The sequence below is a fragment of the Anopheles stephensi genome, chromosome 2 (genome assembly GCF_013141755.1).
Source record: "Anopheles stephensi strain Indian chromosome 2, UCI_ANSTEP_V1.0, whole genome shotgun sequence".
NCBI classification, from domain to species: Eukaryota; Metazoa; Arthropoda; class Insecta; order Diptera; family Culicidae; genus Anopheles; species Anopheles stephensi.
In genome coordinates, this window is record NC_050202.1 from 62,362,276 (window position 1) to 62,376,399 (window position 14,124).

Genomic DNA, 14,124 nt, shown 5'->3' on the forward strand with positions numbered 1-14,124 from the left:
AACGACGAACCACGGTGACCGACGGTGGAGACAAGTCACAGCGCGCGCGAAAAGCAATCATAATACGGATGGGTGGAAAAATGCTCCGTTTACTACACTTTCTCCCTTGCTGAACTAGCTTAGCTGCACATCCAATTTTTCCGGTGCAATTTTCTACGTTGGTCTGGGCAGTCTGGGCTGGTAAGGCACTGGATAGGACATCCCAGCAAAGGTGACATTCGGACCACCATCCCAAGTCAAACGGGGAAAGGACCACCAGCTCAACGTTTGCTTCACTGGAGTGTTTTCGCAATAAAGCAATTTTCATGTCCGTCACGCAAATTGAGCCGCGCACCGAATGGCCATTTACCTCGTTCGGGCGGGCCACCACGAACAAAAAAGCAGTCCAATGATTTGCATGACCGCACCACCACAATCCGGAGTCTTCTAGCGTGCTGCGGACGTCGACGACGAAATCACGCTTTGGGGACATGGAATCGATAGTGTGGCGGTGGTAATGTACAATGGCATCCAGAGATCGGTGGTCCGATTGACTCCTACCTTCCCCCGCTCACACTTCCTGCCGTTTGGCACTGACTGACTGTGGTTACCTGACGGGTGGTGGACATTATGTGAGCAAGAGCCATACATTGTCGCTACTACCGAAGCCGGAGCCAAAACAGGTGAGAACGGTGTGTTTTACGGGGTTTACGACATTACCGAGCAAGTAAGGGGCACGTGCTTCCTTCACCGGCTACATCGGCAGAGGCAGTAAACCTCGCGACGAACAAGTCGAAAAAAAACACAACAGAAACAGAGGTGAAACCAAACGGAACATGCGACTTGCAAATGATCCAATTTGTCGATGATGTCATTCGTTATGGTTTTGATGTCATCGGCCAGTGTAATATTTACCTGCAGCGCATTAAAATACTAATCGAATCACTTTGCGGCATTCTTCGCGGTGTTAATGAAGAAGAAAAATCAAGCACAAAATCGATAGCAGTATTTTGAAGGCTTCAACTGCTTATAATGATGCTACTGCTATTTATAGAAGAGAGCTTACCAATTTAACGAAAAGCAACACTCGCGCTAATCTTACATATCTTTATTAAAGACCTTCAAAAACACTTGCTGCATTCCATAATAAGAAAGTCACAATAATAGGCGTTGGCGCACCAAGGAATTAAGGAGGGCGCGATAGCCAGTCACTCATATTTACTTCCTACTCACCACAGTCGAAAAACCCACTGCCTGGACGAGCGCTGTTGACCAGCGGATGGCCAGCGACAATGTGTCCAAAACTGTGGCGAGAAAAGCGTGGGACTTTGGCGTGGTGCTTTTCGACGGTAGCTGCCATTGGAAGTTTTGATGGCTGATTACCCACAAAATGGGCAACGTGATCTTGACCTCCGTCAATACAAAACCGTCCCTCACCCAGGTTCGTTCGTTGGTCTGATGTCATTAGTTACCCCAAACGTTTCCTAAGCTTATTGGGCATTTCTCGATTAAGTGTGGGACAAGCGGTAGGCATCATACTTCATATCCATTATCGTGAAGATACCTAAGATATACGACCTCAACAAAAATAGACATAATCGTTAAGATGCGTATCTAGATAAGTGGCTTTAATGTTGTGACACACGTGTTCATCCCGGGTCAACAAGATCGTTTCTCCTTCAAAAACGAAAGACCACCAACGCAACCCCATCTACAGAGGGGTTCCTTGAAATTGCATCTCAAAACATTCAAGCACACGTACTGATGTTCTACAGACGAGCGAACAGACGACCAAGGGTTAAAGAATTAAAACATCCCCAAATTCTTCATCACCACCAAAAAAAAAAGTGCTGGTTTAATGGTTTAAATGAAAACATTTCCATCTTGCGCTTGTTGTCATCGGTGGATGAATGAAGCCATTCCTCGCATTTCTGGAGAATTCTCACATGCATTTAGTGGTGGCCCGACTCCGACCACCAGGAGGCGCGCGTCTGGAATGCGACGAAGGTAACAAACTACTCCCACCAAAGAGGAGGGTGAAATAAATCTCACCCCAAACGAAACACATCTCATCTTTCTTCCCCGAGACCAGAGAAGGAATTCTCACGGTAACAAAGAAACGGGGGAATGGAGGAGTAAAAGGTCCTCTCGCCGTTCGACGTTCTTAAGCTGATTCTTTTGGGGGAGCTGATTATATCGGACCGAAAAACTCGGACGTGACGGACGGACGGTGTGAACGACACGACGAGAAGAAACACACCTCCAGAAAACGTGCATTCCATCCAGTGACATCTGACCTTGTCCCTCTGGCTGGCAGCAAAGTTCCAGGCGTGTGGGATCACTGAACTTGACTGAACTTTTGTCACCGAAAAGTGAGCTAAACGTATTATGCAAAAATATTCCGGTCCCGGTATGCACTCGAGCATGGATGATACTGGACGATGACGTACGTACAAAGTGGCCACACGTAGTTGAATAATGGCTTCCTGTTTCAACGTTGTTTCAAAAAGTTTTATAATCGCTTCGTTTCTTCTCACTTAAAAATTTAAAAGTTTACGGATTAAAAATGGTGCGGAACGTACCCTACTATCCACCACGTATTCACCAGCGTTTCGTGAAACTTTTACCTCCTATTATTATCATTAGGATCGGTCGATGGGTTGACAACACCAGGCACCATACAGAGCACATGCTTGCGTTCCCGTTTCCCCCTTCAAATGGAAGGCAGACGGTGGGAGAGATGGTTGAAGATGAAAATTACAACCCTTACATCATCTGCATAATGCAACGAACGAAGCGAGTGATTTTGACTAAATTTTACTAGCGCTTTGCAGTGTGTGCAGGGCAAGTATGCACAAGTGCTGGGTTTATTATTTGCCTTTCAGTCTCGTTCTGGAATCGGATTAAGAAGAGTTGGTACTCGCTCTCTCTCTCTCTCTCTCTCTCTCTCTCTCTCTCTCTCTCTCTCTCCCCGGCGAAAGTGAGTTGGTGTATCCTGGCTGAGCATGAAGCACACGTCGACGATGCATCACTTTGTGCAGCACATTGTAGATTCATAAAATTTCGCTTTGATTAATGCACGTTTTGCACAGCATGCAGCAGGACGAAAGAGGAGAAGCACAACACGCATCATCCACAGAACGTATCCATCACGCGGTGTGGCAATAATGTCAGCACAAAATGCTTGCATTTCGTTGCTCATTAAATAATAGTCTTTCTGCTTTTTGTTGAGCTTTTACATTTTTGATTGTGAATGTCCTCCAATTGGATGCAGCTGTTGCCATATCCTCAGTACACCTCAGTAATCAAGCGGTACAAGAACACGTGCACAGGAGACACACGCGTGTAGAACAATTGATGGTTAATTTATGGATAATCAGGGTTAAATTTTCAACCTTTTTTCCACTTTTAAATTATTATCCTTTTCTGCAGACAATGCCCACATAGGTACGGTCCGTAGTTCAATTGCCGAAGAGAAAACTGTGACTGTGAAACATGTGTCATCATATTTGCATGACAAAACAACAGGACAAATTACACCCAATTGCTACAATTCGCATTGCCTATCGAAGTTATGCGCCGCAAATAGAAAGGGCCCACCCCAGCTTCTTCATCCGCCTCAATGACGCATTCCAGGAAAAACAAAATCACCCACTTTCCCCCAAAATCACTTGCCAGCTGCTGGCGGTTTTAGCAGGCGTTTTAAACAAATTAAATCACAAAGCTTATTTATATAATCAAAATTATCGTACGTAGCTGTGTGCGTAAATTAATTGCACTTTGCGTAGCACGTATGTGCATGCTGCCGCTGTTCATGAGCGCCGATTTTTGTTTTCCACGTGCTTGCATCATATTTGCATCTGTGCGCATTCACCCCATTTCACCGGGTGGAAGAAGGGGGGTTGGAGGCGGAGTGTGGGGCACTGTGGCGTGTGCTTGGGTGTGTGGTACTACGTGCTTCCGCAATTCAGTTTTCGGTGAATGTGAGGTAAATTATGCGAGAATGTGAGTTACACCAACATAAGAGTAACATTACCGGGTTGTGTTACAGAAACCCACAAACATAATAAGCACAACAGCCATCACAAATGAAGGAAAACCCCTTTAAAATAAAATCGGTTAAAATCATAAACTAACACAGAAAGCACTACGAAATGAAATATATTAAAGGCACTAGTTTTTCAAACACGGGCCTCACTCATAGCAAATACGAAAAATTTGAAATATGAGCTTGATAAAAATGTATGAATAGAGAATGAAGAGGGGGTAGACAGAACATGGCAGAAACAGTGCTTCTTTTTACGCTTGTTTCACAGCCTACACAATCCCCAAAAAAGGGGGCAAGAGCATGTTGTTGATAAATGTGATTATGCCGACCCCAACGAAGGAGAGAACTGAGCAACCAAACAAAAAAATGGCACACGATTTTCCGCGTGTCACATGACGCTGTTCCATTTTGTCGGCTGGTCGGAATCAAATTTGACCATCTGCTTTACCCGCTGCCTACTGAAGGTTTCTTTTTCAGCAGTTCTGCAACACTGTTTTTGCATGCTTTTACCCACCGAAGTTCAGCACTTCCTCCATAGATATCAATTCTTTCCTTCCTGGTACAGAATTCCCATCCATCACTTGACCACCAAGCGCCACCGAGCCAGTAGGAGAGCAGCAAAAAGTAATACATTTTTTGTCACATGAATTTAATTCCCTTTTTTTTTGGGAACAATTTATTCTTCTGCTACGCCACCACACGTTTGAGCTATTTATCACATTCTGTGCTCGGGTTTGGGGCGAAGTTAACCGTTGTTGTGGACACTGATAAAGTGTTTAACTGTATTCGCGAGAGGTGGAACAGTTCGGTAGGTTTTATTGTTTTACTGCTTGGCAAGTACAGTAGATGTTGTTTATAATGCCCCAAAAATCGCTCGAGTTATATTAATCCATGTCTCTTTAGGTCTTTTTGGAATGAGGACTCTAGAATCTCTAGGCGTTCACTCGAAAAATCGGATTAATTTAATACGCTTCTCACCAGTGAAGTCTTTCTGAGTTTTTGTCGAGACGGAGAGGCATAAGTTCCGAGAATATGAACTTGCCAATTCTTTATAACAGGAGTTTAGGGTGCCTCAGTAGCTCCACTTTATTTAAATATCTCTTCTGGATATTTTATAGCCTTATTAAGCTGTCTATGCCGTTTAAACCCACTTTGATAAAAAAATGGGGTCAATCATCTTCATCTTGATCGTCAGACGCCTATAGACATCAAGATGATCGTCTCTAACACATAAAACAGTAAGGCATCTATAAGCGCAACATTAGCGCCACATTTGTGACCATCTGTGAGGGGTTTAGGATTATTATTGCGCTGCGTAAATGCGAGAGATGCGGTACGATATTAAATTTGCTCTAGCAGCTTTAAGAGCGCGCACAAAGATGATCACCACCACAACAGCGACAGCGGAAAACACAGGCGCAAAGCTCAGCAAAGTACAGTTAAGCAAGAACAGTTGGGGCCCTGCGGGTCGCTAAACCGCGAAATGATGACGCACTGCTCTCTGTGTGTGTGTGTATGATGCCTTGGCCGTGGCGAGATATTCCTCATCTTTTTTCTGTCCAACTCCCGACTTCACCTCTGCGCCCCATACGATTGAGCTGGTAATGTGCAACGGCTTCTGCCGAAGACCCGCCAGAGGGATTGATTGACTTCTTCCGTTCCGGAGTCTGGTCTCTCTTTCGTATGGTTGCCCCGCTCTAGGGGGGGTTTTCTACGTTGCAATACCGTGTTTCAAACGCGTTTGTGTATGCGTGGATCGCATTCACCCAGAACCACATACACACACATTCCCTCTGTACGTGGTTCCGAGCGGATCAGGAAACATCAGGAAGGTGGGTTAAGACGATCTCTGTTCCCCATTCTACAGCTTCAAGATCATGATCAGCTTACGCACACAAACACACACACTGTGTTACTTCGGCTCGTTTACTGCTGCTGCTCCAAACTTTCTCGATACCCGTGTTCTGTGCCTCCAGATTGATGGTCGGGAGAGACTGGAACGCAACAGCGATCTTCCATCCCTTATTTTCGTTTCTTCTTTCTTTTCTTTGGGGGGGGGGGGGGGGGGAAGGGTTTGGTAGTGAAAATGTAGCAGATCATTCCCGTTAGCTGCGAGGAACCCGCACACCACCCCAAAAAGGGAGGAGAGTGACCTTCTTCTTTCGGCTGGGTTTCTTTCCCTCGTCTCGAAACGTCAATCGAGGTCTTACCCGTCGGAGAGGTTTCTCCGTGCCTGCTCCTTTCGAACCACCCGTCGTATAGCATTATACACACGTGGCTGCCTGTTTTGTGTCTCTTTCCTTCGTTGCGTTTGTTCATGGAGCAAGTGTTCCAAGCCACTGGACAGCATCATCCAGTGCTTCCCGAAATTACGCCATACCGCGCCGCACGGGACGACACAACAGCCGAGAGGGCGAACGGTACGACGATAATTCGAGGCGGAAAACAAGTGAGCACAATTTACAATACTGCACCACACCGAAACACGATACCCCTAGGAGCGAGACACATTTCCTCTGTTCCACCAGCAGCGTTCGGTGAAGGGAGCGAGTGGCGTTGCTGTTCTGTGCTGTGCGGCACCCAATGGATGATTCGCGATGAACTGTGCTCTGTGGGCAGCGCCATTGGACTCATTTTGAAAGGCCCACAGCACGCGAAGGTGCGTCTCGTCTTCGACCCGATTTCGACTGTGTTTGGTGGTCTCGTTGGTTGAACGGTCAAAACCTGATTTAACTGTCCTTCGGGAACGGTGGGATGAAGCACGACCGGTGCACGGTAAGAATGTGGCCTTAATATTCACAGTGCGTGGTAGTGGTGGTGTTGTCGGTTGGATCTCCAATCTTGAAAGTTAGATCAGATTTCCAATCCGAAAGCTGCTTTGTGACCTCATTCTTGCGGCTTACTGATGATCTGGTCTGTTACTGTATGTCGCTCTTATTCCAGATACAGAGCTCGCTGCACAAATTCTGACCGAACACGTTTATCAGATATAAAATGAAATAAGTTAAATAATTTTTCAAACAAGAACAATATATTAAGCTGCTTCCCAATGATGATCTCGGAGTAGATTCTTACTCTGGTAACACTTGTTATGCCTTATGTGCAGACAAACGACGAGACAATGCCTGATTATTACCGCAATCAATAGTGCAAGCAGTTTTCTATTACCCAATTGCTAGCAGTAGCTCGTGCTACCCTCCCATTGTGCTACGCCCCCGCCTGCCTGGCTGGCTGTCCCTCGGTCTGCTGCTGCTCTATGCTCTCCGTTTATGCTACGGCTTGCGCAATGTGTTCCGTGTTTGCTCTTTTGAAGGTGAGAAAATCGCAAATCAGGGAGGCGCGACTGATATTGAAAAAAAGAGCAATCAATTGCCATGATGCAATCAATCACATTCAACGTGTAACCGCTGCTACCGCAACCTTTCCCGAACCCGGGGAAAGGATGGAAAACCCCCCCCGAAAAGGGCTTTTGTAGGCACTTTCACCTGCAGAGGAGGATTGGATCGTGGATTGATTATCGAGTAACGATCCGTTGATACATTTACCTCCTAATGATGGTAAGCGAAGGAGTAGATGGTGCGAGCGAGTGCTCTTTTTTTCGATTCGAAACAAATCACGCACCGTCTCCGTCTCCACTGCTCAACAGTTTATCCTCTACTTATTGAAGACATTGTGGACGAGAAGGAAAAAAAAATCACCTCACCTATTACAAGAAGTTCGCAAAAAGCTCAAATATTTGGACACAATTTTGCACTCTACCGCTGTGAAGTGATATGGCGAAGAAGAGATATTCCGAAGCTTATGCTAACAACAGAGGGAAGTGCATCACGAAGTTTATTGATGCGTGACAGGCAAACATTATACCACCACCCCGGTCCCATCTTCAGCTTGCTGGCGATCGAAAAACACCTACCAGGCGCCGACCGACAAAATTAACGCTCAATATATCAGATAGTTAGTTCCTATAGTGGTGGTTGGGCGGCTTCTGGCGGCATTTTCCCAGCAACATTGTGAGCGTCACCGTGTGCATTCATTGTCTGTGCAGTAGCTTCCTCGTGCCGTGCGCTCGCCCGTACACGCAGCCAAAGCGAATGTGTGCACACGCCCGTTAATATGTGTTATTTCATCGTCGTGTTTGGCGAACTTCCACCTTTCTTTCTTGCACACGCACGCACGCACGCATTGATTCACTCGCTGCGTGTGGATTTCGTAAGTCGCCGCCAACAATTGCAACACTAATTTGCACGTTCGATGGTAGCAGAAGCAGCTGTCTGGATCCTGGATTCGGAGCAGCATGGAGGAGTGTTGTTGTGAGCATCCGTGAGCTTCCTAATTTCCACCTTTTTTGCTCAATTGAGTTAAAAAAACGCTTTTTAGCAGCACAGCATGCAACTTTTTGGGGTAAGCCCAATTTCCGTGAGAAACGTTCCGAACTAAGATCCCAATTAGATTGTTAACAGAGACTAATAAGAACCTGTTTAGAAAATTAGATAAAGCAATAGAGGTTTTCGTTCGTCACCGGACTCTTCTCGGAGTCGGCGAAGATGAGTAGAATGCTTAAGCAATTACGAGAGGCAGATTAGAGACCACACCTCTAGCTCTCCCCCCATCAAATCGGGCCCTTTAGCAGATGAAAAGCAAGAAACCGAAGCTACCAGCCTGTGTGCGCCCGCGTTGCATTAAGCAAACGATGGGACGAGATCCGGCACATAAAGTAAAAGCACCATTCGCCACCATAAGAGAGCCGCAAGCATTATTGAACGGCATACGCACAACACCCCATATATCCCACACATCACTTTCACTGCTGGCGGAGGGATTAGTTTTTTGATATCGAGCATAGGCAGCGAGAGAAAACATACAAAACTAGTTCTCGTTTTCTTATCAACCGCCTTTGTTTCTCCTATATAAATATGCGTCTGTAAGCGATGCGGTTTCACTCGGTTTGTGCTGCATAATGCGACCATTTAGAGCATATTTACAGCGGGATGGAAGCATAAACCAATCTATTATAATTTATCTGCTATGTGGCGTGGTAAATCATGGCTGAATACTGATTTTATAATTAATGTACATTTTTAAATGCTCCGAAGATTTTAGAACAGAAATCTTATCACATTGATCTTCGTTTTATTTGTCATTAGTTGGCTGAAAAATTTGTAATCATTTAAACCTGATGCACCGAATCCAGATGCAGTGGCGAAACACAAAGAAACCCACCACGCCATCGCTTCCTGGACAGCGGGTGCAATGGTAATCCCTGTTTTTGCTCCTGAACATGACAGCCGCTTATCAGAAGCGTACACTCGTTGTGTTTTTGCTTGAACAAACAAAACAAAATACATTCCAACCACACACACACACGTCACCGGAACCGCGCGTTTGTCGGCCGGCCTACATTCATTTCGCTGTCGTGTGGTGATATTGCTTATCTTTCGGTCAGCGAAATAAACTAAACATAATGAGAGGCTTACGATGGTCTCGCAGTTGCATTCTGCAGTGGAGTGACTACAAGAAAACTTTTGATTTGAATACACTAGGTGAGGCAAATCCGACTTTAAACACAGTTCAATCTAGCTCATCTGGGTTGATCATAGCTAATATTAAATAATTTGTCCATTCCAATCCGTACTTTCCTCGCTTTCCAATCGTAAAGCATGGGCCGCCGGTGTAAGTTTCACTCGCTCCCGACCGTCACAACCATAAAGTGTTGATTGGTTTTCAATTGACAAACAGTTGTTGTCGGCCAGTTTTGGAAGCCACTCTAAAGAGCAGCTTCTTCTCGTGTGCATTCCATTTTTGCAGAGACACATCTGCACGCGTGTCGTCAAGTTGCTCGCTGTCTTTAAATGGGAAATTGCTTAGCAAACACGCGCACCAGCAGCAGTTTGGTTTCTCTTCAGCTTCAACAAGCGCCTCCACACGCCATAAGACACACAACGTGGATCAACGGATGGGCAGAACCGCGAATGGACACATCAGCCCGTTCATCACACGCCAAAAAGGAGGAACGAAGATTTGACGTGCTTGTTCCAACGATATCGACAGGCAGTGGCCTGTCTGGGGGGGTGGGGCGCGATAATTGCTCTGCTGCTCGCCGGGGGAAATTGAAAAGTCCGTTTAGAGAAGGATTTACCGCAGCAGTGGCAGTAGTAGCGCATTTGTTGTTTGATGCATTTGCCAGACGGCCGTCGTGATTTTGTGACCTGTTCGTCAGATTTCAAGGTTCATTAGTCTAAAGGGAGGAGACGAGCGATGAGATTTCTGTTGCTAACTGCATGATAAACGTTGAATGGGAAAGATGTCAACCGATTAGATATAATGAGCAAACTGTCAAGGGCATTCCACATTCGAACATTCAATCCAATGTCTGATGAACTCATGTCAATAAGTGAATGGACTTAGAGGGTTGCATCTGGAAAATTGGAAACGAGATCTTTTGGCTGTCCACCAAAAAAGGCAAACAGAGGATTCTCTCATTCATTACAATTGTTTCATTATCAGATAAGGTGTGCCATAAATTCTTCCCTAAATACCCTAAAGGCATAGAGGACACAGAAATTTCCTTCGGATTTAATGAACGCTATCAATTACTTCCTGCACCATTTAACAACAGTAACTACCACAATAAGCTCTCTTTCACTCTTTCATCACTTATCGCCGAATCTTCTTCCAAAATGTGGTCTCCCCGCACTACTTTGGAGGAGTCAGACAGGAGCGATGGAACTGTAAGTTGAATGCCAAAATTATGACTCCAAACTCCTCCAGCTAAGCTTGCTTCGAATCGGACCGATAAATGGAGATAAAATTTTCCACCCCAACATCATCCGCTTCGCTTTTCTCCGCAGACTCCATGGGGCGCGGGGAGGTGTGCGAGGGGGGCACTTTATCCGCTCGCGGCATCACAACCAAGGCAAACCAACCAACGCGGTCGTCAACTCGGTTTCGTTACACTACATTTGCGTCGCCAGCCGCTCCTATGGGCACACCACCACCGCAGGTGCACCGCCGACGGGACGGAGAAAATCTCATCCTCACAACATAAGGAAACGGAATTTTACACGGCTCGTGTCTCGCTTCGAATTGAATGTATGCTGCTGCTGCGAGTGGCCCCGGAGAGCGCACTGGGGAGGCTGCAGAGCAAAGCGACACATGTGTTCACATGCACCAAGCCTAGACACGCATGTGATGGGGGATGTTTGAGCGCTGGGTATGCATCGATAAGGGGGAGGGCGCGGAAAACTGCGTTTCAACATTCATTAAGAAAAACCATCTTCATCTCCAGACATAAGAGAGAGAGAGGAAACTGCGGTTTACGTTTTCCTCGTTCGTTCTTTCTTCTTTCTAGCTTCTTGCCGGTCTCTGCTTGCCTGTCTGCCTTGCTGCATATATGCGTGCGTTTGAAACGGTTCGGATGGTTAGGAGGCACTGGCAGATGGTGCCTCCCGTGGTACGATGGTGGAGCAATTTTCCTCACACACACACACACCCAACAGAGGCAGCAGAAGTGGCTAACCACTCAAATATATGCTCAAATATCCGAACAGCACCGATGTTTGGCTTCCTTTTCAGTAGCAAACCGCAGCTCAGCGTCTTGGCTGGGTTTTCCTTTCCATAGAGGCCACGCAGCACACACACACAACCACCAGCAAGCGAACGCTGGTGCTGGTAATGAAACTGATTTTCCGGCCGTGTGCCACGTTTGCGAAAAAAAAAATGGAGAACCGTGAAAGTTTCACTTCACAGCCAAGGCAAATTGCATGCCAAATCCCAAAATTTGCACCTCGATTTTTCTCTTGCTGTGGCGTACCACCACCAGGAAGGAAAATTTGCAAAAACCGATCGTACCAAGGGAGGGGGGGTTTGTATGAGAAGTAGTAATCGACGGTTGGGATGGCGCTTATCGCAAAACGGAAAGAAACAACACACCACGGGCACTGTTTGCTCGTGCTCGGGTCCCATACACACGCACGTGACGTGATCGCGAGAGTGATGAAAAGCCAAGTGCCAACCCAGCCGGGACCTGCTGCTGGTGCTGCTGAGGGCACTTGAAAACTGTGTGCAAAACCGGTCAAGCCCTGCCTGCCTGTGGGGTAAACGAGCGCGCGCGTTGGGCAGAAATATTTACCATTAGAAACCGTTTGTTTGAAGAAAAAAGAGAGTGATAACACAGCGTCCACCAATGTTGACACAACAATTCATTCCACTAGTATTGGCAAAATATAACCAGAAACACACACACACACACACACACTTCAAAGGCCCAACCCTGAGCGATTTTCTTTGCATATGCTCTGTGGGTTTTTTTTAGATGAATGAGCCCTTGCCACATTCAAATCGATTGAACCCTTCTTATATTAAAATTATCCAACAAAACAAGTTGTCAAAAGACACCGAAAAACAAACCTCCCCCAGGAGCAATTAAGATTGCTCTATTTTCTAATAAATTTGCTCATAAATTGCCACTAATTGGATTTCACAGGACAGAAACAACGCACAACAACAACGCGAAGGAAAATGCGAAGAAAGAGGCAGTAAAGTGCTGCCCGTTTCGCTCTCAGTGCACAACCACGATGGTTAGTTGTCGAGCTGTCTTTCGCACACAGACACTTACCTTATTACTTCTACTAGTCTTGTTTCTCATGCTCGATTTGCCATTGATCACGATGTAGGCGTTGGCAAATTCACCGTTGCACGGCGATGGCGGCCCGGTGGGCAACGCATCGTCCGGATCGGTCGAGGTTTCTAGCGTCAGGTCGCCCAGCAACACGAAACCGGACTCGCCGGGCTAAAAGGAGGAAAATGGAAGAAGAAGAAAAAAACGATATTTAAGTATTTTCATTACTGTGACAAAAAGGAAAACTGAGAAAATTGAACCGGGGAACACAATAATCTAAACAGCCGAATCGAAAAAAAAAACACAACCCCACCGAACAAAAGCGCGATCGTCGCAGATTAGCAGCAAATTACACGACACTAAATCTACATCCCCTCCCAAGCTGGGGGACGCCGGCCGGATAAGGGCTGAGTTTGAATTCCTGTGCCTAGTAAATTAGAAATTCTAACACAGCCAAAGTTATTAAACAGCAATTAATGCTCAAAGTCCCGTGCGAATAAAATGAGGTCACAGAGCGTGGGGTTTTCGGGCGGGACTTGCCCAACAAATTTCGGCTCTGTTTCCCTGCGTTTTAAAGCAATTCTTCTCTTAGCTTTTTTGCGGCTTTTCTTTGGGGAAAACTAGAGCCGAAGGAGGGTGAGTCGGAAACGAACGGCTCAGAATCGCTTAACGCTCGCTTAATGATGATGTTTTTTTGTTTTGTTTCTGACGACGTTGCTTCCGGTCATTGAGGTAATGATTCGCCAAATTCAAGTGAGGGAAGTGTGATAGCTAACGTGACACGATCGCGATAGAAATCGCAAGCGAAAAAAGGTATCTAAAGTGATGTTTAATTAAAATGAAATTAAAACCCAACTTGAGAGGACGAGAAAGAGCTTTCAGTTGGATGATGCCACCCAGAACGGTTAAGAAGATATCACCCGGCGAAGTAATTCAATTTGATGGTGACCCGAGATGAAGTGGTCGAAATGTTCCCGAACTTAACCTACTGTTCATTTGTCGTTCAATGTTTGTCCATTTCATTTAACAGCTTCCTGCTAATGATGATGCAGTAGTGGGTCCATTTGTTTTCCAAAAAAATAAACAGGAAGTAAACACATTTTTTTCGAGGAGGTAAGCAGTAAGAAACAAACAACATGTATGTCTCGTCTCTTGCCATAATATCATCAGTTTTTTTTTGTCAGATGATCCAATCTTCAGCACACCAAAATTTGACCAAACGAAAGAGGGAAAAAGAACCTCCTAAACCGATCCATCGCGAGCAATTGGACGCCGATAATTACCCATCTAATTACACCACCCAAAAGCGTACCCCCAACTTCAAGCGATCCGATGTGGCTTTAATTAAGATGACATTCGGGGGTTTTTTTTTGTCGAATTTTGTTGTGGAACATTCCGAGGATAAAAAATGGCCGCTCGTTCTCATGGGAGGTGGAAGTAATATTCAGCTGCATGAATGCGCCGGAAGCGAACCGGAACC

At 45.8% G+C, this 14,124-nt stretch overlaps 1 protein-coding gene across 13 annotated transcripts in view; it reads right to left on the reverse strand.

Annotated features, from left to right (window-relative positions):
• The window catches only part of LOC118506651, a 61,094-nt gene that overhangs the window by 14,866 nt on the left and 32,104 nt on the right, over nt 1-14,124 (reverse strand). For all 13 annotated transcript variants that reach the window (XR_004905527.1, XM_036044063.1, XM_036044061.1 and 10 more), the window contains one exon: nt 12,642-12,815. Coding sequence is in view for 12 of the 13 variants with exons in the window: in XM_036044063.1 (XP_035899956.1) it covers nt 12,642-12,815 (174 nt within the window). In the remaining variant the exon portion in view is untranslated. The remainder of the gene's footprint in view (nt 1-12,641; nt 12,816-14,124) is intronic.